The sequence below is a fragment of the Trachemys scripta genome, chromosome 6 (genome assembly GCF_013100865.1).
Source record: "Trachemys scripta elegans isolate TJP31775 chromosome 6, CAS_Tse_1.0, whole genome shotgun sequence".
Classification (NCBI taxonomy): Eukaryota; Metazoa; Chordata; order Testudines; family Emydidae; genus Trachemys; species Trachemys scripta.
In genome coordinates this window covers 85,853,835-85,881,736 of record NC_048303.1, presented here as the reverse complement: position 1 = coordinate 85,881,736, position 27,902 = coordinate 85,853,835, and the positions used below count along the sequence as shown (strand labels likewise).

Sequence of the window (27,902 nt, the reverse complement as noted above, 5' to 3'; positions counted from 1 at the left end):
GTCCTTCACACCACACTTTTGACAGCAATTTTTTTACTGTGGGGCAGCAATTAAGGAAATACGTGGTCTATTCCTGGCTCTTCTATGGTCTTCTGTATACAGTAATGCAAATCACCCTCTGTCATTTGGGGATAATAATGCTTTCCTACCTCACACGGACATTTGTAAGGCTTAAATTATTATTAGGGACAAAGTACATTTTTGGCCCTTTCTGAGTACACAAGGTGGGGTAAAGGTTATAATCCTTGTATCCAATCCAATCCTTGTATCTATGCATCTACAGTCTTCTTGACCCTTACTTTCCTTACATTGAAAGACAGTCAGTGGCATGGGGCCACAATCCAGTAGAGAAGGGCAGGCTCTAGGTGATTGCACCTAGTTCTCTTTCAAAGAAGGTTACTTACCATCTTCTGTTCTGGCATGAATTGCTCAGCACTCTGGACAGCTGTTTAATGGAAACTAATAACAGATATAGGTATCAGTTTATCACTGCCTTCAGTGCAGACAACACATTGGGTAAGGGTTGATCTTTTCAGTGTCTATGTAATTCAGCTGGCACTGGTAGCCTATTTTGATGCATCTTAGCATAGTGCACTGTCATTAGGATGTGCACATTGAGCCATACCTCCTTGTATAGTCTACCTCACCTAGAACCCTCCTTATTAGGTATATTGTGTGCCGCAATTCTGGAAGTGCAAGATGACCTTCCAATTGATAGGATGACTGTTAAAGCAGTCTGCCCATGAATGTGAAAGCATCGGCCTGCCTACGAAAAGAACCTGTGTTGGAATTTACTACCTGTCTGTATTGTATGGTATGTATTTTGTGCATTCATATGTTCATCTTTGTGACTGCAACCCAGTGTTTTATGGGATTGATGCCTGTGTGTGAATATTGAATTGCTTTCTCATTTAACAATAGGGGGTAATAAAAAGAGAGGCAGTCCTGCAGTTGAATAGTTCAAAGGTAAAGCAATGCATATCCGCCACAGCTGCTAGCTAATCTCCTGCAGTTGTATTGAGACTGCTGCTGAGATCAATGTCAGGCCAATGCTGGCTAAGTGCCTGCGCTGACAGGTTCTATTTATCATTCATGTCACTAGTAGCCTGGAAACACTGTTTACAGGGATCTCTACATAAAATAAATTCCCAACACTCCGTTTTTCTATCATTCTCTGCAGCTCTCTGTTCCCATGCAAGTAGTTCGCTATGAGATAATTCTCATTTCTGAATTATATTTAGTAAGCCACTTCTGCAACTTTGATTCTATTGCAGAAGCTCCAGTAGATCTACAAATGCCTACCACATTTAAACCTTGAGGTTTATTTCTGATCTCATTTACAGCAGCAGTTACAAATTCCTGAGGAGAGCTAGCTTGAGACCGCGTTGACTCTTGGAGTGTTCCAAGGAGTCAAACATAAGCGAAAAGTCCTGAGTGAGGAGCTAAGTCCTATTAGGTCTATCAAGAATAGTGCTTTCCTTCTCATTTGCTAATACTATAGCACAGAATGATGTCCCTGTGATGGATCTGACAATGTCCTGCAATATCTTTGGGAGATCTTATTGAATTAAATGTAAATAGCTTTGGAGTCCATTGTATTACAAATGCAAAGTTTATGTATTATTGTGGAATTGTATGTAACTTCTATAGTGGGGAGACATGACCAGTGTAAACCCTGGGAAGTGTTGAGCATCAAAGGGCTATTTGAAACAATATGCCAGACAGGAATGAACTTATGGGACTATGACAGGACAGCGTGCTGTCCTCCCACCTTTTCTACAAATACAGACCTCACTGACACCTTCTTGCTTGTAAACACCTCTGTGTTGAGTGGAGTATTATTCCCTCCACCAATACATAGCACTGTCTCTACACCTTTACTTACTGTATCTCAACTTTCTAACCCCTTCTCCAAAAGAAGAGGGGGCAGGGTAAAGTGTCTTTACTCAGAGGACCTCCTTTGTCAAGCTCACCACCTCTTGTTTTTCTGCCCCCCCTTTTATACAGCTTCCTTGTTAACTCATTGACTCATCAGACCCAATCTGGCCTGGTAAGGGGTATGCGTCTGTCCAATTAGACCTTCTCCAGGGGAAGGTAATTAGACTAATAGTGACTACAGTGCTGACTCAAGTGCTAGCCCTTATCAGTTTGTCACAGGGAGAAAAAGTTAGGAGAGGTTTCAGAGTAGCAGCCGTGTTAGTCTGTATCCTCAAAAAGAACAGGAGTACTTGTGGCACCTTAGAGACTAACAAATTTATTAGAACATAAGCTTTCGTGGGCTACAACCCACTTCTTCGGATGCATATAGAATGAAACATATATTGGGGAGATATATATGTATGTGTGTATATATATCTCCCCAATATATGTTTCACTCTATATGCATCTGAAGAAGTGGGTTGTAGCCCACGAAAGCTTGTGCTTTAATAAATTTGTTAGTCTCTAAGGTGCCACAAGTACTCCTGTTCTTTTTAAAGTTAGGAGAGTTTCCCAGGAAATCTCAAGGGGGAGGTGTATACCAATTTACCCTCTACAGTTACTTGAGAACTCAGGATTTTGAAGCTGTGCCCTGAGGAGAGGATCTTTGTCTGCTGATCACCTGTTACAGGAGGACAAGATCAAAGTTTCAAACCATATAAAAGAAAGAATGAACAATCCATAAGTGTGCTCATTCTGAGCTAGCAGCTGCTGTGAACAGAGCTCTACCAATTTCATGGCCATAAAATCTGATCTCCCCAAAATCTGCTAGTTCATCTGGCTAGGGAAGGACAGGACTTGTCCTTCCCCTGCACGGCTGTTGGGGGGTGGGGGGGAATCAGATCCACCTCCATAGCCAGCGCAGATGTGAGGGTGGTACACACTCATGTCTGCACTGCAGAGTTGGGCTCCAGGCTTCCACCCCACGGCTCCTGCCAGGGCTTGGGCGCCTGGGCTCAGGGCTACTGCTTGTGCCCAGGCTCAGGGCTGACAACCCCACCCCCATGGCTCCTGCCCAGGATAGAGGGACCCAGACTGGAGGCTGCCACCCCCACGGTTCCTACCTGAGCTTGGGGCTGCTGCATCCCCACTCGGTGCCTCTTGCGCAGGCTTCCACCCTCCACACATCCTGCCTGGGCTCAGGGCACCCATTTTTCAAATTAATCCATGTGTTAATCTGCCACTGGCCATGACTAGCAGCTAGAGACACTCCCAGCAGCACTGGGGAGATCAGACCCACCTCCAGCAGCCTTCTCCAGCTGCATGAAAGTCCACAGCTGCTCCCTTCAGAGCCCAGCTCTGGAAGCAGCACAGAAGTGAGGGTGGCAATCACTTATATCTACGCTGTTTATAGCTTCCAAGGAGAAAGCATAGCAGGCCTGCTGAGGCAGTCTGAATTGTTGGGGAACCCACACTGTAGTCCGAGAACTGCAGCCTGGGGAAACCCCAGTCAGGAGATGGAGGTCTCCACCCAAGAGAGGTGATGGCTGAGGAACGTGTGGCCTAGAGTGGGTGCCCTTGCTGGACCATGAGGGAGAAATACAGGTGCAGTTGCCTGAACTGTGATAGTCCCATTTGCCATGGAAACTATCACTGAGCCAGAAATGTGCAACGTTAAGGAATTATTCCTAAAGATGCACCTGTGTGAAATAAACGAAATAATTTATTCTGACAACATGGCAGCAGGGATAGGTACCATTTGTACGCAAGAAGGAGCAACAGTCAACATTGTCTTTCCATCATTTGCATTGCATAGGGTTACCATTCGTCCGGATTTACCCGGACATGTCCTCCTTTTGTGTGCTAAAAATAGCGTCCGGGGGGAATTTGTAAAGCACTCACAATGTCCGGGATTTCCCCCTCCCCCAGCAGAGCGAGCGGCTGGGAGGGCTGCAGGAAAGTCCCGGGCTGGACTCCGGAGCAGCTTCCTCCTCCCACCCCCCCCTCCCTGCATTCTGAGCCGGCCGGCAGCTCCTCCTCCTGCAGCCCGCTCCGGCAGCCCTGTGCAGGGCCAGGGACCGGGTTTTGTGTTGTGCAGGGGAGCTCAGCCATGTGTCCGGCTGGCACAGAGCCCAACACCCTGTTCTGAGCAGCAGGGTAAGGGGGGGCAGGAGAAGGGACAGGGAGGTTCTGGAGGGGGCAGTCAAGAAACGGGGGGGGGCTTTTGGAGGGGAGTGGAGGAAGTTTTGGGCAGTCAGGGTACAGGTAGGGGGTAGGGTCCTGGGGGGCAGTTGGGGGGGGTCTTAGGACGGGGCAGTTAGGGGACAAGGAACAGGGAGTCTTAGGTAGGGGGTGGGGTTCTGGAGGGCAGTTAGGAGCAGGGGTCCCAGGAGGGGGCAGTCAGGGGACAAGGAGCAGGGGGTAGGGGGCTGGGAGTTCTGGGGGGGAGCTGTCAGGGGGCAGGAATGGGGAGAGGGATCGGAGCAGTCAGGGGACAGGGAGCAGAGGGGTTTAGATGGGTTGGGAGTTCTGGGGGGGGCTGTCAGGGGGTGGGGAGTGGTTGGATGGGGCGTGGGAGTCCCAGGGGTCTGTCTGGGGGTGGGGGTGTGGATAAGGGTTGGGGCAGTCAGGGGACAAGAGGCAGGGAGGCTTAGATAGGGAGTGGAGTCCCGGGGGGCAGTTAGGGGCAGGGGTCCCAGGAGGGGGCAGTCAGGGGACAAGGAACGGGGGGAGGGTTGGGGGTTCTGGGGGGGCGGGAAGTGGGAGGGGCAGGGGCGGGGCTAGGGCGGGGCTCCTCCCGTCCTCTTTTTTGCTTGTTGAAATATGGTAACCCTAGCATTGCAAGAACCTGGATGTCACAATAAGATCACATTATGCACAGGCTTTGTGACTACTTCACTTAGAGTGTGATGTCCCATGTTCTCTACAACTCCTCAAGATTTGATACCATGGTGACAGATGTGTATTCATAAAATCAATTGCTATTATGAAATAGTTAAAGAAATCAAAGCATTTGTCAGGTATCATTTGAAAAAAAATCTAGTGTATAAAACTAGCCACCAGATGGCAGCAACTACATACCAGGAGAATTTGTTGAACCATAAGTAGCAGCCGTGTTAGTCTGTATCCGCAAAAACAACAGGAGTACTTGTGGCACCTTAGAGACTAACCAATTTATGTGTAGATATATCTCCTCAATATATGTTCCACTCTATATGCATCCGAAGAAGTAGGCTGTAGCCCACGAAAGCTTATGGTCTAATAGATTTGTTAATCTCTAAGGTGCCTCAAGTACTCCTGTTCTTTCTTTGAACCATAAGGTTGAACTGTCTTAGTTCTTGTGCTTGATCTGGTTATAACCATTAGAATTTGGGGAATTTAAAAAGACAGTAAAACATTATATACCTGAAGCAGCCTTGGAACCATTAGCAATTATCTTTGAGAACTTAAGGAGGATAGGTACTATGTTTGCTCTTCTCTGAACCTATCTTTAATAAGTGGAACAAATAGGACTCGGGGAAATGATAGACCGGCCAGCCTAAGTTCGATACCTGGAAAGATACTGGAACAAATGATTAAACGATCAATTTGTAAGCACCTAAAGAATTCTGGTGTTATTAGAAATAGCCAGCATGTATTTGTCAACAACAAATGTAAATTACCACATTTAGGAAGGGGAAAAAATCAAATGCTCAAACAACAACACAACATGCCAAACCAAACCAATTTCTTTCTTTACTGGTGGATACGGCGAAAGCTGCTGATGTGATACATCTTGATTTTAGTAAGTATTTTGAAACAGTCTCACATGATATTCTCATAAGCAATCGAAGGAAATGTGGTCTAGACGAAATTACTGTAAGCTGGATGCATAACTGGTCGAAAGTCCATACTCAAAGAATAATTATCAAGGGTTCATTCTCAAACTCAGAGGGCATATCTAGTGGGGTTCTTCAGGGGTCTGTCCTGGGTCCAGGACTATTCAATATTTTCATTAATGACTTGAATAACTGAGTAGAGTGTACATGTATAATATTCGTGGATGACACCAAACTGGGAGGGTTTGCAAGCACTTTACAGCAGTGGTTTTCAAACTGCGGGTCACAATCCAGTATTGGGTCACGGAATGTAAGGCACTGGGTCGCGGCAGCTCTGGTCAGCACCGCCGTGCTGCCTGGCTAATGCAGGCTAGCCCCTACCTGTTCTGATACCATGTTGTGCCCCAGAAGCAGCCAGCAGCAGGTCTAGCTCCTAGGCAGGGGCGCCATAGTGCTCTGCGTGCTGCCCCCACCCCGAGCACTGGCTCTGCACTCCCATTGGCCGGTTCCTGGCCAATGGGAGCTGGAGGGGGCCATGCTTGTGGGCGAGAGCCATGCGGAGCCGCTTGTGCGTCTCCACCTGGGAGCAGACCTGCTGCTGACTGCTTCCAGGGCACAGCGCAGTCTGTGGTGCCAGGACAGGCAGGAAGCCTGCCTTAGCACCCCCGATGCATCACTGACTGGGAGCTGCCCCAAGGTAAGCCCGTGCCCCAATCCCCTGCCCCAGCCCTGAGTTCCCCACCAAACCCGGAGCCCCTTTCTGCACCCCAAACCCCTCATCCCTGGCCCCAAACCAAAGCCTGCACCCCAACCCAGAGCCCTGACCCCCTCCCACACCCCAAACCCCTCACCCCCAGCTCTGTTGGGTTGTGGACATCAACAATTTTCTTAATCTGGGATGCCAGAAAAAATGTTTGAAAATCACTGCTTTAGAAGACAGGGAAATCAGAGAACTGGTCTGAAAACAACCAGATGAAATTCAATAAAGACAAATGTAAATTACCACATTTAGGAAGAGGGAAAAATCAAATGCTCAACTACAAAATGGGCAATAACTGGCTACGTGGTAGGACTGCAAAAAAGCATCTGGGGGTTATGGTGGGTCACAAATTGAATATGAGTCAACATAGTGGTGCTGTTGTGAAAAAGGCTAATACTGTGGGGTGTTATTACAGGAGTGTCATATGTAAGACATGGGAAGTAATTGTTTCAGTCTACTTGGAACTGGTGAGGCCTCTGCTGGAGTACTGTGTCCAGTTCTGGGCAGCACACTTTATGCAAGATGTGGACAAATTGGAGAGAGTCCAGAGGAGAGCAACAAAAATGATAAAAGGTTTAGAAAAGCTGACTTATGAGAAAAGATTAAAAAAACTGGGTAGTTGTAGTCCTGAGAGAAGAAGACTTGGGGAGGTAAGGGGGGACACCTGATAACAAGTCTTCAGATATCTTAAGGGCTGTTGTAAAGAAGGCTGTGGTCAATTGTTCCCAATGTGCACTGAAGGTAGGACAAGTAGTAATGGGCTTAATCTGCAGCAAGGGAGATTTAGGTTAGATATTAGGAATAACTTGTTGACTAAAAGGGAGCTAAATTCTAGAATAGGATTTCTAGGAAGGTTATAGAATCCTCATCACTGGAGGTTTCTGCGAACAGGTTGGACAAACACCTGTCAGAGATGGTTTAGGCTTACTTGGTCCTGCCATACCTTACTTGATGATCTCTTGAGGTCCCTTCCAGCCCCACATTTCTATGATTTATATATTTATGTATTCAGATAAACACATATGCACACATGAAATGGACAAGCTGATCTGTACAGATGCTATTACACAATGTTAACTATGTACTTAAATAAACCCCTTGTTATATCAAAGATTAATAAGCTCCCTAGACCATTCTGTTCCATTATCAAATGTCCCTTTTGACCCCTCTGACAGATAGGTGATGGCAGTGTAGTAGTTAAATCTCCCTCTCTCCCACACAGTTTGTTAACACAATACTCTGGTGTTCAGGCTGTCAGCAATGTTTATCATCAGATTTTGGGAGTTGTTCTGTGGCCAGGATAAGCCTGTTGTACCTGACATAACTCCATACCTCTGTGAGTTTCTGTGTTTGTGTAAACTTTGGATTTAAGCCCAGAAAAAACTTCCTTGGTGACCTCTACCCACTACCTTGTGTCTGTACCATTTGTTCACCATATCCACCTGTTACCTCCCATCTCAGACTTTGACTGTATAAGCTCTTGTGGACAGGAAATGTATTTTTGTTATGTGTCTGTACAGCACCTACCACAATGGGGCCTAGGCTTTGAGGAAGTGGCCCAGTACAAATAAATTAAATTATAAAAAAATATGGCTTGTTATAATAATTATGTTGATTCTGATTTATATGGTTGTAAAGGATGCAACAGCCCCATATGGCCACATATTCTGGTTTTGCTCTGGGACAACAAATCCTTAGGGAAATCAGCTTCCAAAGAATACCTCCCAGAGTAATGGCGGAGACGACCTGCAGCTGCTTTGCAAGTAGAAGGCATTAATCATTTGGAGGGATCAGGGAATTTGTGCAGCAGCCCTTGGTGGATTCCCTGCTCCTCTATTCCCTTAGCTGGAGCAACAAGAAACACTGCAAGGGTGTTAATATTAATCTTGGTAACCTGAACCAGGTCAGGTGATTAGGACAAGGAAATCAAGTCCAATCCCTCTGACCAGCACTCCTATGTCATATCATCGTTACAATACAGATGATTGTTATTTTATTTTCAGAGTTTGCTAGCTGGTAGCTAAGAACCTGATAGGAAAAGAGACCCTGGATATTGTAGGTGTCCAAGAATTTGCTAGCTGCTCACACAGATGGTCACTGATTTTTCCTTTAACTGACTCACAGCTTTAATAACATTGATATTTTGTAATGAGAACTGAGCAAGTCTGTTTCTGTACATGAAAGAGGCAAACACTACAACTGCTTCTTGATCGTGACTTTTGTGTACTTGCCTCTTGTGCATCTGTTTTCACTATCTTGATGCCCTGAACTAGAAACAGCTGGTCCTGGTAGATTATCTTCTCTGGCTCTGTCCCTGTCAGTGCCTCAGAACTAACCAAATGCAGTATAGATTGCTTTGTTTATTCCTGGGTGGTGGTGATAGTGGCAGTGGGGGCGGAGAACAGTACTTTTATTGCAACTGGTCCCCCTTTGCCCTCTCTCTTTATTTCATGTTTCTCATTTCCCTGCCTACACAGCCTCTTCTACAATGACAAATAAAAAGCACTGCTGCACATGTCGTAGGGATGTTAAGTTTGATATTAAGCTTCCTCTTCTCCTCATGGGATGCAATAATTTTATCAAGGCCAGTTAGACGAAAGATGCAGTGGTGAAAGGCAAAGCACCACTGGCAGTGGCCAGAGAGTTCTGTATTACCAGTTTTAGGCAAAGGGCTGGTAGGAGGAGTGTAAATATTCATGCTTCAGGTTTCATACACTGCGATCTAAGTAAAAGAGTATAAGTGTATGCCTGATATAACTTGTTCAAAATGGCATTATCTCCGCCAGTCAGAATGAAAGGATGCCATGTAATTGTTGACCAGTGACTGTGGACTTATTTTTCAATTATACAAATTCCAGCCCTTTTGTAGGTCTGATCTGTGTATTGAATGTATAGTCATTTCTCATCACCATAGAGGAGATAAATCACTGTGCTCTGATTGGCTCATATCTTGAGCTGAATAAACTCACACAGATAAAACCAAACCCTCAGCTTCAACCAATGCAAAACTCCTTCCTTTTCAAGCTGTCACCTTGGTGTCACCAGACTTCAGTTCAGTCCATCTGCTCTGGGGCTTACCACCATGATACCATCATCATCTGTAAAGCCAGGGTAACCAGTACAGGGCAGATCACTCCAGTGCAAGGGGGATCCTCCAGGGGTGCAGAACAGGTGTAGGAGCTCTTACACCTGTCTCTGTTTGTACCATCAGAAATAGGCCAGCAATAATATTTAGACTCTAAAATCATTTGTATGTGTTTTCCCTTTCCATGTGGAAAAGGCTTTAATACAAATATTTGTGCTGTGGAGGCTACTACAGAATCAGGGCTGCAGTAGTGGTCATAAAGCATTTCCACAGATGCTTTGTGGCCCCAGGAGAGCAGAGCAAACCACAGCCTAGTACGTGGGCTGTGAGCTGCTGCTCAGGATTTGGGCCTTAATGTATGAGAAGGATCCTTTGGGGAACGGGTCTCACTGATAATGCCGTGACTGCATTACTCCATAGCATCAATTCAACTGATGCAAATTATCAGTCAAACACATGTAAACATCTTTTCCATTCACATCTCAGCATCACAGTTGTTCCTGTCAGTCGCTGTTATGGAGTGGAGAGGAATTGATCACTAATACTGTCTATTACTATTTGCAGGATGGATATTTTTGTCTATTTTGTGTCTGATTCTGATCTCAAATCAGGAGTAATTCCACTGAAGTTACATAGCTGTAAACCTGTTGTAAATGCAAGCAGTATCAGGCCCATTATATTAACAACTGAGGAAAGGCGTCCAGAAGCTAGGCATTAGGAATTTATTTTAATATAAAGATAAATGACATTTTTATCAATATTGTTGCATTGTTTTCTTGTGCTTCCCTGTTTGTATCCACCTGTTGTCACTTGTCTTATGATAAACTCTTTGGGGCTGTCTTTGACTAATAGGTCTTGCTGTCTCTTGTATGAAGTCTATGACCTGCTTATGGATGCAAAAAAGTCTTTGTGTGGATACTACAGGATCTATGAAACTATATGGGTCAGAAACCAAGACCCTCTGACAAGCAGACTTGGAGCAGATAGAACCCTTCCATGTGCGCTGTCAGTACCAAATCCTGTGCGAAATGTCACCATATCGCAGAGATCTGGCCTATCTTCAGTTGCTCATTATATTCAAAAAGTGGCACCGTGTACTTTCTGACCATGTTGCCAGAATGGATATAACCACTCCAGCACACTGCGCTCTCAAACTCTCCATTAACGTGTGAAGAGGTGCACACCCTGACCTTACCTAGTGTCACTCACGGGCCACCCCAGAGATTTGTGGATTCACAGGATTGAGCCAGATCTGGGAACTTCACTACACTGTGCCTGGTGCAATGCCATCAACCATGGTCACTCTCGCTGGTGTAACAGTCCTTAGTAGACTACGTGTTTGATGAGGTTTGGTTTGGGGCAGGAACCATCTTTTTTCTTCTGTGTTTGTACAGCATCTAGGACAATGGGGTCCTTATCCATGATGGGCTCCTAGGTGCTACTGTAAAAATGTAATAATAATAAACTTATTTGTATAATGTCTTGACATTTTTATTTAAATTTTCTGAAGAACTGCAGTCACTCTCCATTCATTTATAGTCATCATTTGTTTGATGTAAACAGGATATGCATTGCACAAACTCATTTAAGAGAATCATGAATTATCCAGTTCTTAGGAATCAAAGGGAGCATGTATTCTTCATTCCTGATTTTTTCCTGGAATGGCTTGAAAGGTCTGTAGTTTGCTTCTCTCCATAAAACTCTCACTTTCTGTTTTCTTTTCACAATACCTTTATAGAATTTCCACTGCAGATCCTTCAGATTAAGGAAGTTCACATATTGTGTTTCTGAAAGCAGCCAGAAGTTGCATAAAATGTAAGCATTATACATAATAGCATCTTTCATCAAAATGAGCAAGAAGTATCTGTGTATTGACTTTGCAGTGTATTTACTTCAACAAATGCTATGGGTGCTCATGACCTCTGAAATTTAAGCCACTTATTTAGGTGCATACATATGCATTTAGGTATCTAATTGTAGTCACCTAATTGATAAATTTGGGCCATAATTGTAAATAAAAAAAAAAAAAAAAAAAAAAAAAAAAAAAAGGCTTACTCCTGCTCCTTTTGAAATCAATGGAAAACTATTCATTTCAATGGCAGCAGGAAAAGCTCCTGCTCAAATGGAGTAATCAGATAATCACTCTGGTTGGCACGCTGGTTGCTAATCTCAGTATACAGGCCAAAGAATGAATAGACATGGACACTTTACTATTGTATCCTCCTAACCCCTGTTGGTGGTCCCTCCGCACCATAGTTAAGGCATGTTGATAGAACAGTGAGGAAAACGCAACAGAGGGTCCTGTGGCACCTTTAAGTCTAACAGAAGTATTGGGAGCATTAGCTTTCATGGGTAAAAACCTCACTTCTTCAGATGCAAGTAATGGAAATTTCCAATTATGCTCCAATACTTCCGTTAGTCTTAAAGGTGCCACAGGACCCTCTGTTGCTTTTTACAGATTCAGACTAACATGGCTGCCCCTCTGATACAGTGAGGAAATGTTAGCACTGCCTATGTTGCATCTGTTCTGCCCATGAAGAGTCAGAGCCTGTTTGCTTTTTTCCATTCCAGTTTTAAAGCAGCTTAGCCAACTAGTTTGGGATTTTTTTTTTTGGTGAATGCCCTGTAGGGGTTTTTTTTGGATGGTTTACAGAGGCAAGGTCTCAAAGCCATTTAACCAGCTACTTAGATATTCCTCTAGTGTAGAGGAATTGGTGGCATAGGGCAGTATGTTCAAGGCCATTGCAGCTGGTACAGCTTAAAGCATCCCTGAGGCTGCTTGCTCTAAGGGCAGAGGAGGTTGAGGATCAGGAAGCCATGAAGATGGTCTCAGACTGCTTTTGTGACCCGCTTCCTAAGCTATGTGTGAAGCCAAATGGCCTGTTCAATACTGTCAACCTGGCATTTTTCTTGAACACTAAAGAAAATTTAGATATGAAAAAGTGATATGAAGCTAGCCTAGTCCTAGTACACATCTCCATTAATACAGTTAGTTTACTGGAAACCATACAATCAGAACAATTGCAGATGTGGCATGGACTCTCCCTTCTCGTATTCAAGTGGGAGAAGTGATGTTAAGGTTGTAGTGGATGCTCCAGTTCTGGAAGCTCACAGTGTATACCGGTCATCCAGCTGTAGCCGTGCCAGAAAAAGACCTGTTACACTTCAGAGGAAGGAGGTGGAAAAAACCCAAGCTATCATTATACCATCTCAATTCAAGCACTACTGATTTCACCATTTTATTTAAATGAGACCAAAAGCCATTTCCTCCTCCCACTGAAATCAATGCCAACACTTCCATTGAATTCAATGGGAGAAACATCAGGTTTAAAAGAATTAATCATCTCTGTGCTGAATGAGACCCAAACATATGGATACTGGACCCATGTTAAAATGTCTCCCTGTGCCTCAAAGGATTATATTTATCTCTAAATATTTTAATTACATGTCTTCATAGAATACTAAATATTAGAGATAAATAAGCCTAGCTCACTCACTGCAGGTTTGTTCCCTTTGAATGGTATATTTTCTAGTGCTCTGACCAGTCTAATTTTCAGTGTCCCAAAGGGCAAGGCTCCCACCGTCTGGAATTCAGAGTGATTTCAGAGTGTAATACTGAAGCCTCACTCTCAGGAATTGTCTCCTGATATTCAACCTAGATGTCCCCTTTGTTAATTTCATTCTATTGCTCCTAGTTAACCCCTCTGGTATTATCCTCAATCATTCGTAAGTACAGATTGCCAACCTTCAGAACTGGGAGGATCCTGAGGTGAAGGCTTGGGTGTTTTCTTTTTCCAGAGTCTCAGCGTAAAGTATAGTATCCTGCATAATATCTCTGCTTTGCAACATTTGGAATGGATTGAAGAAATTGACAAAGGAAGACAATTTTTGATTAAAAGCACATAAGGAAGCATATGCACTGGCAGTGGAGCACCACAATCAGTGTTTTTGTTTCCTTCTACAGCAGAATTTGTTGTCTTCGATTTAGACAGACACTTAACACGCATGGATACACAACTGTTTTGGATTCTCAGTGTTGTCCTTTGTGAATCAGCATCCTTCTTTGCTACATCATCTTCTGACCAATTGTGTAACATAGTAGTGGGCTCAGGAGGTAACATGCTTTGCTTGTTATATGCTGCAGTCTTCCAGTTATTGGATTTTATTACTGAACGCAGTGTATGGAAGAGAGACACACGTGTTCCCTTCAAAAACAATTGATGCTTCTGTTGTTCATTTTCAACATTTGCAAGAGATGACAACAATTCTGATACCTGCCACAAAATATAGAATATTTCTATACTGGACTCTGATGGCCCAATACTGCAATAAAAATTGTGTCAATGACATAAACACTTTCCTTTTTAATTATATAAGTACCAGTCAGGGATGAGGATAATATTGCGCTAGGCACTGTCCACATATCTAGTACAAAAAGATAGCCCCTGCCCCAAATATCTTACAATCTAAACATATGATGAGAAGCAACTGGAGGCAACGGGTGAAGACAACAGTGAAATGATCATATATGGTATAATAAGCCGTACTTGTGGTACCCATGACATGGATAATATTCCCATTGGGTTGTCTTTGTGCTATTCTGTAAAGATGTATATACAGCTTTTCACAATGCACAAGGTGTAATACTTGCATTTTATAATGTTCATAATGGAGAACAGATCTCACTAATTGTTGAGTGCAATATCTCTAATTTTTCCACTTGATGACCTCATTAAAGAAACTGCCCCCAGTTGATTTTCAAATCTAATTTGCCTGGAGCAATATATAGGACTACATATATGAAGAAGATCACCTGGGAATTAGGCTCTTAGTAGGACACTGCCTTGAAGAGGCATTAAATCTTAAGAATGTACTATTCCCCAACACTCACATAAAGTAAGTTCCAGTGCAGATTTTCTTCTGGCTTCAAATATTTTTGCATTATATACCATTTTACATTGGACAAAACAGAGAGAAACTTTGAGACCTTTTAGATGTAACTTGATTGCGCAACATCCTTAATGAGAATCCATCTCTCTGTAAATACTGCAGGCAGAATGTCCCTGAGGGTGCTAATGAAAACATGACTTCTTGGTTTATTCAAATGACTTATTGGTTCAGTACAACTTAATTTGGCACTATAGGGAGAGCTGCTTTCCACTCAGGTTTCAATGATTGATGGTCATAAAGGGGGAGATTTTTCAATGGTGGGGAGCTAGGCACCTAATTCCCATTGACTTTCAAACGGAGTTGAGTCCCCAGCTTTCCAAATGTGCTTTTGAAAATGTTCATCTAGAGTGATTAAATAATCTATTTGCATGTCTCATTTTGCAATTCATCAGGTATGTTACTGAACAAATAATTATTTGAATTACTGTAGCACAGATTGAAAAATAACATTTCAGCACCTGTGATAACAGGCAAACAAAATGTAATGAATAAAGGCCAAATGCACTGATAGATGTTTACTTTTTAAATGACAATCATTCTGACAATTTATACTACACACTTAGCCAGTTAACTACTTTTCTCAGTAAAGGGGAAAACAATAGCAGCTCAAATACTATATTAGGCTAACAAATACTAAGCTTTTAATGGCAGCCATGGTGTTCTGAGCCCAAATCTTTTCTGCTCCAGAATTTAACTGTGAATGTACACTGATGAATCATAAGAAGAGTGTAATCACTCATACATTGCACTCCATCGAAGAATGAACTATCTTCATATTCTGAAAATGCTGTTATACATTAGAGGATTTTTGAACACACAGCAATTTGATACTGTAGAAGTGTCTACTAAAAAAAAAGGCAAATAATAAAGCTACAAATCATTTTTCCCTAAAGTACTCACTTTGCAACTGTGAAAGAATAACTGTTTCTTCTCTTCACTGCCATTTGGTGACATATTACCCCTCGTTTGACTCATTCTATCTACTTTGTGCTGAAAAAAAATGAAAACAACTTAGTTTTTGTTTTAGCACTTACAGGGCTAAAGACTGGTAGAAGGGTGGGATGAAATGAGAAAAATGTGAAGATGGCTTGATGGTTTGGTGATGGAATAGCCGTATACACGTTAGAAGTGTTCCATTCCTCTGCCAGTGAAGGACATCTCTAGTGCTTTGTCCAACATAGTTTTAAATGTTCTCAAAAGACAGAGTATCTACCACTTTCTTTGGGAGATTATTCCAGTTCAGTGGATCTCAGTGTCAAGAAGTTTATCCTAAAATTCCAAATATTCCTTGTCTTCATTTCATCCAATGTTTCCGGTTTTTCTTTTCCCACCCTAAGCAGTTCCTCTCCCCATCTTAAAATTTGCACTCTTCCTATACTTATAGACAGTCATTTTGTTTTCCTATAGTTGCCATTTTGCCAAGGTGTATCTGTTTAAACTAGGGTTGTCAATTAATCACAGTTAACTCAAGCGATTAACTCAAAACAAATTAACTCAATTAAAAAAATAATCAAAATTAATAATTTTTAATCACTCTGTTAAACAATAATAGAATATCAATTTAAATTTATTATAAATATTTTTTGATATTTTTCTACATTTTCTATATAGTATTTTTCAGTTCACCTCATACAAGTACTGTAGTGCATTCTCTTTATTGTGAAAGTGGAACTTACAAATGTAGAAATTTTTTTTACATAACTGCTCTCAAAAACAAAACAATGTAAACCTTTAGTTCCAATTCCACTCAGTCCTACTTCTTGTTCTGCCAATCGCAAATACAAACAAGTTTATTTACGTTAACAGAAGATAATGCTGCCCACTTCTTATTTACAACATCACCTAAAAAATAAGAATATAAAGTGAGTACAATACACTTTGTATTCTATGTTGTAACTGAAATCAATATATTTGAAAATGTAGAAAAACATTCAAAAATATTTATAATAAATTTAAATTGGTATTCTATTATTGTTTACCAGTGTGATTAAAACTATGATTAAATTTTTTATTCTCACATTTAATTTTTTAAATAATTTGACTGCCCTAGTTTAAACAATCATCATGTGTCAGTTCCTGCTGCTCTTTAATCATTTTTCCTACTCTTCTGTGAATTTGTCTATGCCTGTCTGGTACTAAAATATCCAGAAATGAACACAATGGTCTAGGGAAGCGGTTCTCAACTAGGGGTCCGGCGCCCCCGGGGAGCCGTGAGCAGGTTTTAGGGGGTGCGCCAAGCAGGACCAGTGTTAGATTGTCTGGAGTCCAGGGCAGAAAGTCTAAGACTTGCCATGCCTGAACTCAGGTTCATGTGGGGCCCTGGGCAATTGCCCTGCTTGCTATCCAATGCCGGCCCTGGCTTTTATATGCAGAAAAACAGTTGTGGCACAGGTGGGCCATGGAGTTTTTATAGCATGTTGGAGGTAGGAGGGGGCTCAGAAAGAAAAAGGTTGAGGAGGGCCACGAGTAAAGGACTAATCCTGTGAAATGATTCACCTCTAATTTTACAGTCTGAACACATCCCATGTGATCAATGGATAATAAGCTGATGGTCTCAACCTAGTTCCTGGCGTACAGATATCCACACTCTAAACATCACCACCACAATTTTAGCAGAAAACTTCTTAAATCGGCCCAGGGAATGAAACTACCTTCTCCTTACTAGAGATGACCCCGTGCGTGGTTGCAGCTTCATAGGATGTTTCTAGCTTGTGTGGCATCCTTTATGGTGTTTTAAATATATTTTTCGTTGGGAAAAAGGATGGTGTTCATGAGAGGACATAACACACACAAGAAACTGAATCGGTGCCTTCTGAGCCAGTTCAATTGCTCAGGTACAGCAGCAGAATAGCGCATTTACAGTTTATAGCTCATCCAGACAGGTGCTGGTCTCCAGGCTGGGAATATAACGAGAAGTTTGAATGGGCTTATATGTAGTCTGAATTATTTCCAGTAAGAATGATGGAGGCTTTGCCCAATTTACGCTAAAACTAAATTTGACCATAACAATTCCATGTGTTCACTACCACCTCCTGTCCACAACCAGTTAGCTAGCACTGCTTGGGCTCTAAGGGGCTGCAGTGTTTGCATCATGAACATCACACCCAGCCTCATCAAAATGTGCAAGAGACCATCAGTTTTGCGGAGGCATCAGAGTCCCTGCGTTGCCCCTTCCTGGGTAACTGCACATCAGAACCTACCACACCGAATCCCAAGCTATGTCTGCCTCAGCAATGCAAAGGACTGGATCAAGGAAAAGGACAGGCCAAAGAGAGGCAACATTTCTAACATTTCAGGGAAATTACGTTTCTAGGAGCTTCTCTTGCAATCAAATTGCTGTTTCAAGACATCTCATTAAGACAGCAGAAGAGGGAGAGCATTGTTCATAGGGAAAGAGTCTGTGAGCAGGAGGAGAAGAGAAGTCAGGGTATCTACAGAGGGAGTCTTCAGGCCAGAGGTCGAGCTGTCTCCCAAGTAGTGGTTCTCAACCAGAGGTACACATACCCCTGGGGGTATGCAGAAATCTATCAACTCATCTAGATACAGTATTTGCCTAGTTTTAGAACGGGCTACATAAAAAGCACTAGCGAAGTCAGTGCAAACTAAAATTCCATACAATGACTTGTTTATATTGCTCTATATACTACACACTGAAATGTAAGTACAGTCCAATATTTATAGTCCAATTGATTGATTTTATAATTACATGATAAAAACGAGAAAGTCGGCAATTGTTCAGTAATAGCGGGACTGTGCCACTTATGCATTTGTATGTCTGATTTGGTAAGGGAGGTGAAACATGGGGGTAGGCTGCAGGGGGGTACAGGAGCCTGGCAAGGTTGAGAGCCGCTGCTGTAGCGAAAGGAGAGCGGGCTGGACAGTCAGTTCTGCGGAGAGAGCGGGGCAGGCAGGGGGATTTCCAGCGGGAGAAAAGAGCGTTAAAACCATGGCAAACAAACCTCATCAGCAACTCGTCGAGAGCCAGAACTAGCTCTCAGCGGAGCACCTGAGAACGCGTCCGGGTCCCGGCTGCAGCGCGGGCGCCTCCAGTGGCCCGAGGCCCGTGCTCTCCGCGGGGCCACAGTGACTTCCCGGGGACGTCACAGAGCGCGGCGCGAGGAGCCCCCTGGCGGTGGGGAAGGTGGCGCCTGCATCAGCCCCATTGCCTGGGCCGTGCAGCCGCTCAGCCCACGGGCCCTCTCCTGAGCGGCCCCCGCCAGCTGGCCGTTCTGGCACAGGGGGAGACGGCTCGGCTGCCGTGCGATCCAAGGCGGACGAAGCCAGATCGCCCCTCCCGCTCTGCCAGTATAAAGCACTACCCCTGGAGTTACTGCCTACGTGCCCAGGCGGCTCCGGGCGGGCACCGCTGCTTCTCAGCTTTCCGCTGAGTTTACACAGAAGCTTGTCCAGGGGGCAAACGGGAATGACACTGCGGACGCGGTGTGTGTTTCACTGTGTAGCTCTGAGGGCTTATTGGGTTGTGTTTAGCACACGAGTTCCCCTTAAAACTAAAGTTCTTTGTACCAGCAAGGCAGTGCCCTACCTGTGCCTTGGTTTAAGAAAACAACCCCACTGTTAGCTACTCTCACCTTTGCAGCAGGTGCAACCTGCTGCTTGGTTTGTATGCGAGGGTACCTTCATTTGAAGAAAGACATGTGTGTCAACCGAATATTTGCTGTTTATCCTAACCGTTACAGATTTTAAGGGTACTGATTACAGCTGTTAAATATGACAGCTTCCCTTTCTAGTAATTAAAAATGTAAATGACAGAAAAATTAATGGCTCCTATCTAATGCCTGGAAATCTAACATATTTGGTGCCAATCATTGTGGTACCTAATTACTACTCACTTGCAAATGAATTTACTGTACTTATGTATACAAATTAGGCACACATTCATGCACAATTGCCTACATGCAAGTGCGTGAAAATCTTGGCCTTAATATTTGAAAACAAGAAACCAAGATGACAAAAACCAAAAACACGCGTTTTTATCAGCACACCAAGTGGTGCAGTCAGGGATCCACTCTCTGGACTATTTGAATGATATCAACAGTCTGGTAGAGCTGACGATATGTGTGCACAGCAGAGAAATAAGAGTGCCTTGTCTCTGTCTCTTTTCATGCCTTGTCTCTGTCTCTTTTCATGCCTTGGCTTGACCTTTTTGTTGTCTTTCAAGGGGAGAGAGGATGAAAATGTACTCTTACTGCTCACAGTGCTGTCCCCACTGGGGAGACAGGTGGTACTATGGCTAAGTGAATATTTTTCCTCCTCTTCTTTTACAACAGAACATTCCATTTATAGGCTTGTTTCTGTACTTCGAATCCTGGCCTCATGGTAAGGAACTAAAAGGATATTGTTGAACACTATTTATTTTATTTGGAAATATATATACTGGTTCTCACCTAAGTACCCTATATTATGAAAATGATCACTTATAGCTGGAGAGGAAGGGGGCTTACTGGTTAAAACTCAGCTTACTTCATTTGTGCATACATTTTCATCCTCTTCACCATACAGTTGAAGTTTCTCCTCCCTCATGATCTCAGCACTGCACAGCTCTTCTCCTTTCTACATCTCTGACCTAGTTCCTTCTTACACCACTCCCTTCACTCCACCCACACATCCCCACCTGCTCCCTTTGTCTCCTTTATGCCCAGAATAACCTTACATTATTTAATTTACACCAAGTTGCCCTCCCTCAACATACCTCTGAAAACTCACCTGCTCTGTGCAGGATCCCAGTGATAATGCTCACTCTGGGACTGCTTGTTGCACTACACCAGTTTGTACTAGAGATGTAAATATTGTTTAAAAAGTTAACCATTTAAACAATTAAAATTATATCATTTAAACTGTTAACCTATTAAAGGGAGAAGGACTGGGGTTGCTTTGGCCGGCGAGGTGGGGGCTAGGGTCATCGACCGGCTGTGGGGCTACGGTTGCTCTGGCCAGCGAGAGGGGAACTGGGGCTGGGGTCGGCTGGTGCGACGCGGCTGGTATGCCAGGGCTATGGTATGGTGGCCAGGGGCTGGCCGGTGTGGCAGGGGCCGGGGTCCAGCCAGCACAGCGTGGCTGTGGGTTAACGGTTAAGGTGGGTTAACTGGTAAGCCTAACGCTTACCAGTTAACCTTTTACATCCCTAGTTTGTACCTTCAGAGAAAGGCAGTGAGTTCTTCAGGGCAGAGTTGATTGTTTGCTTAGCATATTTTTCACGTTGTAAGGGGCTGAATACATTTATAGTGCTATATAAATAAATATGAATAATCATTAATACAAAGGTAAAGTTGAGAGTGTAAACATGGAAAGGCCAGGAACATCTCAATTCAGATTCTTGCACCAGAGATAGGCATGGCCTGCCCAAGATTGATAGGGGCTCTCTGCAAAATATCATGTGCAGGGTCACATCTGGATCTTTCCATATCTATGATGAGGATCTCCCACCTTGGCGTAATCATGGCACCTTCCTTGGCACCTCCTGCAGCAATTTTGAAGCCCAGCTTACACATCATGCCAAGGAAAGCCCAGACATTGTATGCTGTTAGATTAAGGTGCATGACAACAAGCAGCTTTACTGTACTTTCAATTAACTACCTACTAACTGGTTATTCCCCTGCCTACGTAGAATGAGTCAGAAAGGGAAAGATAGCTTTGCGCTTCTGGGTAGGTTAACAAAGACTGGTTTATCTCAAAACTTGGATTTGAGATTTATCTTTCATTGCTGCTACACTGTACATAAAAACCAAACTTCTAATTTCTACACCCCATTAAATGATGGTTGTAAACCTACAAGATTATTTTTGTTCTCCAATAATTGCATCATCAGTATTCATATCTCCTCTTCCTGTAAGGTGACCAGATGCCCCGAGTTTATAGGGACAGTCCTGATTTTTGGGTCTTTTTCTTATATAGGCTCCTATTACCCCCCACCCCCAATTTTTCACATTTGCTGTCTGGTCATCCTATTGTCTAGTGACTGCCAAACACATTAAGGGTAAGTGCAAATTAGTTCATTGATGTTTGGAGAAGATTTTGAAGATGCACATGGCTTCACAATGACTAAGTTTTATGCTGTCCATGAAAGAAAGGAAAAATATGGTATGAAATTGTATTGCCACAACTACATTAAATGATGCAGTAAACAATAAAAAATGTGGCTCCCCAGAACGGGATACAATTATCAGCAAGTATATTAATGTAAATAAGCATGCCACATTTGGAAGGTGGCTTCATGTCAGCTCACTCAATATATTAATTCCATCTCCTCTATTGCTGTTAGCTAGGCATTCAAAGTTCCTAGCATTTGGGGAACTCAGTATCTCTAAGTCTATAATTTTTATTTTGTTAGGAAAACCAAAATCAAACAAAAGTCATTTCTAAGCATACTATGTTTGGCAAGTGATTTCAGACACTGCAAAAAGTAAATTGAAAATATTATGTTCTGAAATGAGAGATCTCTAACATTCTCTCTCTCTCTCTCTCTCTCTCTTGTAATACTTCTAAAAGAAAGTATTTAGTCTGGTTAGAGTCAGTCAGATTTTTTTCCAATTCAACAAAATGTAAACATTCTGCTAGAACATATTGACAAAAAATTATCAAAACATTTCATTCCAATAAAGTAAAAATGTTTCATGCTGTCATTGTTATTTCAGCTTCTCTGTTCTATATAATAGAAATGTTTCTACTATACTATGACAGTATAATTGTTGAAACAGTTTGACTGTCATATAACATAAATTGAGTCAGTTAAATCCAAATGAAATTATTTCAACCTTATTGAAACAATATATCAATTTTTCTATAATGAAATTATTCCATGGGAAATTTCAAAATTTTTGTCTGATTCAGAATGAAAAAAATTCAATTTTTTTTGCAATTTTCCATAGTACAGGAATTCTCTGACCAACTCTAATTTTGATACATGCCAGATACTAACAAACTAGGAGATACAAAGTTAACTCAAAGCATGGAGGAAGGGTTTACTGTAGCTGTTCAGTGCACCCAGTGAGAAAGTGAACTTTGTTATATTATATCCATAGATCCTAATTCTACTTAACTGTTTATCCTTTCCTCTCCCCATATAAATGATGCATATACCTCCCTCACATTCATCCCGGGTGTTCCATTCCTTTTCCAGCTGCTAACTGACTGATCCAACAAGAGTGCAGGGGTGCTGAAAGCCATTGAACCAAACTGTAAACCCTGTATCTGATGGAAACCTCTTCAAGCTAGAGGGTGCTGCTGCGGCCCCAGCATATCTAGTTCCAGCACCACTGCAAACGTGCCTAGTCCCATGCAATTTACCTCTCCTCTGACTGACCCCACAGCTATCCACCATTCCATCTGGGGCCAAAGTCAGGATCAGCTGTTGGGTGCTAGTTAGGATGCCAGGAAGAATTTACATAGACCGGGCTACTAGCCCAGGAAGCTGGAGAGGGTCTCCAGCAGTTGAAGTGGGGCAGGTTGAGATTCTGCAAAAGGAAAAGGTTCCAGATTGCCACTGGAAGGCCTGCCTGACCCTCTGCACTAGCACTACAACCAACCTGCCCCTGAACACTTACAAGGCTCAGTTCACAGGTGTCACACTGCTGAGAGCAGGTATTGATGACACAGTAGCATTTCCACTATTGTTAGCATCAACGGGAAAATTTCTGAAAATATTCTATGCAGACCAGGCCAGAGTGAAGTGGAGAGAAAATCTGGAACTGCTTCAGATCAGTGGAATTTCAACTCCACTGTGCTAATCCCCTTGAAATTAGGCACTTAATGCAAATAGGTGTTTAAATCTGCATTCCAAAGGGGTTATCAAGTTCCCCTTCTCATTTGCCTGCTGAAAATAGACTGATGCTTTTGGCTCCCCAAATTGGTCAAGAGATTTTCTGTTGCTAGCCTGCTATCTTCAGATACTGACAGATATTAGCTATGTAAGTAGCAGCAGCTGCATCTCCTCTTTTAGGTAAAGAGTCTGTAATTATTCATCTAATGGCTTTCAACATTAAAGACTATTAAAGTTCCAGTGTTATGTGGTGCAAAGAGTCTTTCCTCCCTTGCCCTTCCCTTGCAACCTTGCACAATGACAATCCACAGTTGCAACCTCCTGAGCTCAGTGACTGCTTCTTCCTAGTTCCAGCCATTCCCAAAGGAGGCAAGTCCCCTGCTGTGCCTTCACTGGCTAGAGCTGACCATCCTGTTGAGGACACATTGGAGCCTACAAAGAACCGCAGAATCTCTTTTCCCAGAGCTCACACTGGGCTAGTGACATTTCTACACTGACTCTAACAAAGACTTTTATTAATCAGGGCAATACAGCTACAGAATGCCATGGAGAGGAAGGAGAATTTGAAGTCTGAATCGGTGTAGCTTCCACTCTTCCTTGTGTATATCACAAAAATCACTGCATTTGTCTGACTTTGTACATTAGGACTCAAATTTGGCTCAATTACTATCGGATTATTACAATATGATTTCTCAGAATGTATGCAATGGTATAAACCATTTTAGCACACACTAGACAAGCAAAACAATGCAAAAGCTCCCAAATACTATATTCCATGGAGTACAGGGAATATAATGCCATGAAACTTTTCCTTTGAGAACATGATGGCTATGACGAATGATGATTGCTAACTACCCAATCACCAAAGTACAGCAGCTCCATTAAAAACCACTTGGTCTTTACCCATCTCTAACCAATATGCCTTGTACATTGGTTTAAAAACAACTGAGTTTAAAATAACAATCTAATTACTCCTGTTAAAGTCAAACTGTAAAAGCAAAATCACATTTACTGTTTCTTTGTTATATAAATATGGCCTCAGAGTCTTTCTCCCAATTTACTTTTTTAATACATGTATATCAGCAATATCAGAGCATGACTCATTTATTTCTTGGAGGACTTTGGAGAGCTTGAAAGATGATTCACAAGGTTGAAATCAGACATGCAGCTCTATCCAATTGAAGAGGGAGGAAATGCTATGTCTAAGGCAGTTCAAACTGCCCCCCAGCCCAAAAGCAAATCAACAGAAATACAAAATTAATAGCTGTTCCCTCAAAACAAAACAAGTCCAACATTAAAGAGCTAGTCATTAAGGGTAACAGTTGGTCTGTGATATTGCTGTATTGGCCCCAATGAAAAAACCTTATGCCAAGCCTTAGCAGCAGCTAGAGGGACTCCACAAAAATCAATAAGCATCAGTGGACAGAAAAATTAATCAGAATTTCACACTGACATAGAATGATGAGAGCCTCTAGAGAAACATTTATCCTGTTTGTTATTGATAGTACTTTGGGATGTTAGTGCTTGCTCAGTGTAGTTTTACTCCTTAGCTCTTAGAAGTAGAAATTGGCAAGGTTATAGGTAAAACTAAGCGTAGGTAAAATGTTTCTAGTACTCTGGCTTTCATCTAAAATCATTTATTCTGAACACTGCATTTCTTACCCTCACTTTTCCCCTTATTTAAATATATTTTTACTGCATTCAGGAAACAATATGGGAGAATTTAACACCTCTAAAATTGCATATGGATAGTAGCCAAAGATTGTATGTAAATAGATACATCAATTATGCTATTTTAAAATTATGCATGTCCAGTGTATTTGGTTTGTTTGAGTCATGTCTTGTTTTAATGACAAATTTATTTCTCTGTTTTTAGCATTTGAGCTTTCACTCCAAAATATACTTCAATATACAGGCCAAAGTATTCGGGCATTTTTGCCTAGAACTAAGGCATTCAAACAGGACCATTCTGAGGTGATGAGCACCCACAACTCAAAGTTAAGTCAGTAAAAGGTCAGGTGCTCAGCACCTTTGAAAAATCAGGCTACCTCTCTGGAGGTGCCCAAATATTAATTTAGGTGCATCACTTAGAGCATGTATTTTGACCTCAGTACTTAAAATAGCTTTCCCCTAAAGAATCAAACCAAAGTTGCTGCCTTACGTTTGTTTTTCAAAGAAAGATCAGTTACTGTAAGTAACCTGTACCTCTTACTAACTCTTACAGTAACTGATTCTTCAAGATGGATTTCATTCTTGGCGTGCATGTACCCCATGCATATAAGTTGGGATTCTTTTGGCTAGCAATGTCCGCTGCGGTTGCATCTGAGCCCTGCATGTCAAAGGTCATAAAGAGCAGAGTGGGCCAAACCATCTTTCAGTTCCTTCAGTAATGCAGAATCCCAGAGGATTCAGACATGAGGTAGCAGGAAATGAAGGTGAGTAGGGAATCCATATCATCTTGAAGAAACACAGTTACTGTACGATAAATTTCTGCCTTCTGGGGATTGTCCATACAGATTCCACTCGGTGCCTAACCAGCAGCTGTCCGTCTGCTGATGATGCAGGCTTATGTGAAATGGGCTGCACTCCTCAAGGCGTCCAATAGGACCAGGGTGGGAAGGAATATGAGTACTAGGGGAGGATACAGAATTCATCCAGAGGAGTGACATATGGAACATCACTTGGGGATGTGTCCTCTCTGAGGCAAAACAGGTACCAGAAATGCCTGTCATTAAGTAGCAATGAAGCTTTCTAGAAAAAGCAGGTTTTGAATACCAAGGATTTTGCTTCTGCCATATTGCTTAAGCCCCAAGTGTGGGTGCCTAACCACTAAAAAAAAATAAAATACATTTTTATATACACAATAATCAAAGAACTAACTGTATGAACTAATACTAACACAGTGCAGAGAAGCAGGACGACACTGGATGGGTTCCATCACAATGCCACATCTGGTAAGAAGGATCAGGGCGGCCATTGGGACTGTTCTGCCCTTCATGCCCTCAGGTGGCATGAAGATAGAGGCATGGCCCCAATGGATTGCTGGCCAAAAGAATCTGATCTCAGATGCAATCGCCAGGAGTGGATCCATGTGGAGGAACTTTGCAAAAGTATGAAGGTGACAATCCTGTATCTTTGTCAAATTTTTCTTTTTTGGAAAGCTAACTTCCTATTGAAATTCAGGATCATTAATTTAAAAAACCTCTATCAAACTGGGTAGACTCAGTGTGTAATATAGTTTAGAGGCAGCAAGTTTAAAAGGGCGCTTATTTAAAAAAAAAATGTTTTTAACCTGAGAAAATCCTTAGATTGACATTTGAAAGGAATTAAAAATCTAATACACGTTACCATATATGCTGTTTACTTTTTGTATTTCTCTGATCTTATGTGATGAAAGAACATTGATCTTTTGTTTCTAGACAATTTCACTTTCAAAACCTTATGGAATGACAAAATGTCAGGATTTTTTAATTAAAAACACTAATTTGAAATCCAATTAGACCCAAATGTCCTTTTAAATTCTATAGAGATTGTATATGTTGAAAGTACTTCATATTTCATTTTGTCAAATTGATCACTATTTGCCCTTATACAGAAATACCTGGCATTTAACAATGTTGCTATTCACGTAGCAAATTTAATTTTTTTATCAAGTTTTAAATGTATATAAGATCTCACCAGGTGACTTCACTACTTGTATTCTGTCCTCTTGGCTGACAAAGATAAAATAGCAATCCTAAAATGCATGAAATACTGAGTCTGAAGTCTTTACTATTTACAAAGAGCACAAGTTAAGAAATACAGCATTGACATTTTTTCACTTTAAAAAATGATGTGAAATCAGGGAATCACCAATAAGTAAATTCTGAAATAATTCATTCACTCACTGTGCAGCAGATGACTTTATACACCAACAAGGAAAACATGTTTGTGTAGGATGGAAAAAAAATGGTCTACACAGGTAGTGACTACAACATATTTTCAAGAATTCTTGTTAATGCCTTTCAGGAACAAAAAAATCATCTGTAAGTACATACTTTACCAGTTTATTCCCCCGAGGTGGGGGGCTCTCCTACAGCAAACCCCTCAGAGATGACTGTATAAAATTCAATGTCATTAAAAGATAATATAGCACCAGGAATGAGACTACTCAGTGGTCAGATAACCAATACAGATGAAGTACTTTTACAAATTTGTAGTTACCTCATTGGTGAAGTGGCAATTAAAAAAAAAAAAAAAAAAGTGAAAGAATGTAACCAGAAGTGACTTGTGCCAGATGAGCCTTAAGTCCAGAAAAGGAAAGAGCATCACACTGAGGGTGACTATATCCATGTACTGTGTTTCTTTCCTCCTAAAGCCCTGGGATTAACCACATTCATTTCACACCTTTGAGCTCATGTACACTCTGCCCCATTAATCCATCTTGGACTATTAACATGCCAAATTTATTAACTGTTTTCGAACAGCTATTTCTCTTCCCCCCAAAGAACATGCCTTGACATTCTGCAAAGGATGAATCTGGTAAAGTGAACTGCTATAGTCAATACTGAGCAAACAGCCGTGTTAAGATCCTGTACTTACAGCCAGCAGAGCTAG

At 42.2% G+C, this 27,902-nt stretch overlaps 1 protein-coding gene across 1 annotated transcript; it reads right to left on the bottom strand.

Moving 5' to 3' along the window:
- Positions 1–11,068: 11,068 nt before the first annotated feature.
- Positions 11,069–19,011, bottom strand: LOC117879671. Its single transcript, XM_034774949.1, has 4 exons — positions 18,490–19,011; positions 15,431–15,520; positions 13,326–13,854; positions 11,069–11,367 (listed from the first exon to the last, which is right to left on the bottom strand). Exons 2-4 carry the CDS (start codon positions 15,503–15,505, stop codon positions 11,162–11,164), a joined length of 810 nt encoding a protein of 269 aa, XP_034630840.1. The 5' UTR covers positions 15,506–15,520; positions 18,490–19,011; the 3' UTR covers positions 11,069–11,161.
- Positions 19,012–27,902: the final 8,891 nt, after the last annotated feature.

Excerpts from the sequence above, each read along its gene's own strand:
- LOC117879671 (XM_034774949.1), bottom strand. The coding sequence starts at position 15,505 with ATGAGTCAAACGAGGGGTAATATGTCACCAAATGGCAGTGAAGAGAAG. Across the intron at positions 13,855-15,430 it reads TATTCTTTCACAGTTGCAAA|GTATCAGAATTGTTGTCATC; the intron begins GTGAGTACTTTA and ends ATTTTGTGGCAG. Across the intron at positions 11,368-13,325 it reads GGATCCTCCCAGTTCTGAAG|AAACACAATATGTGAACTTC; the intron begins GTTGGCAATCTG and ends GGCTGCTTTCAG.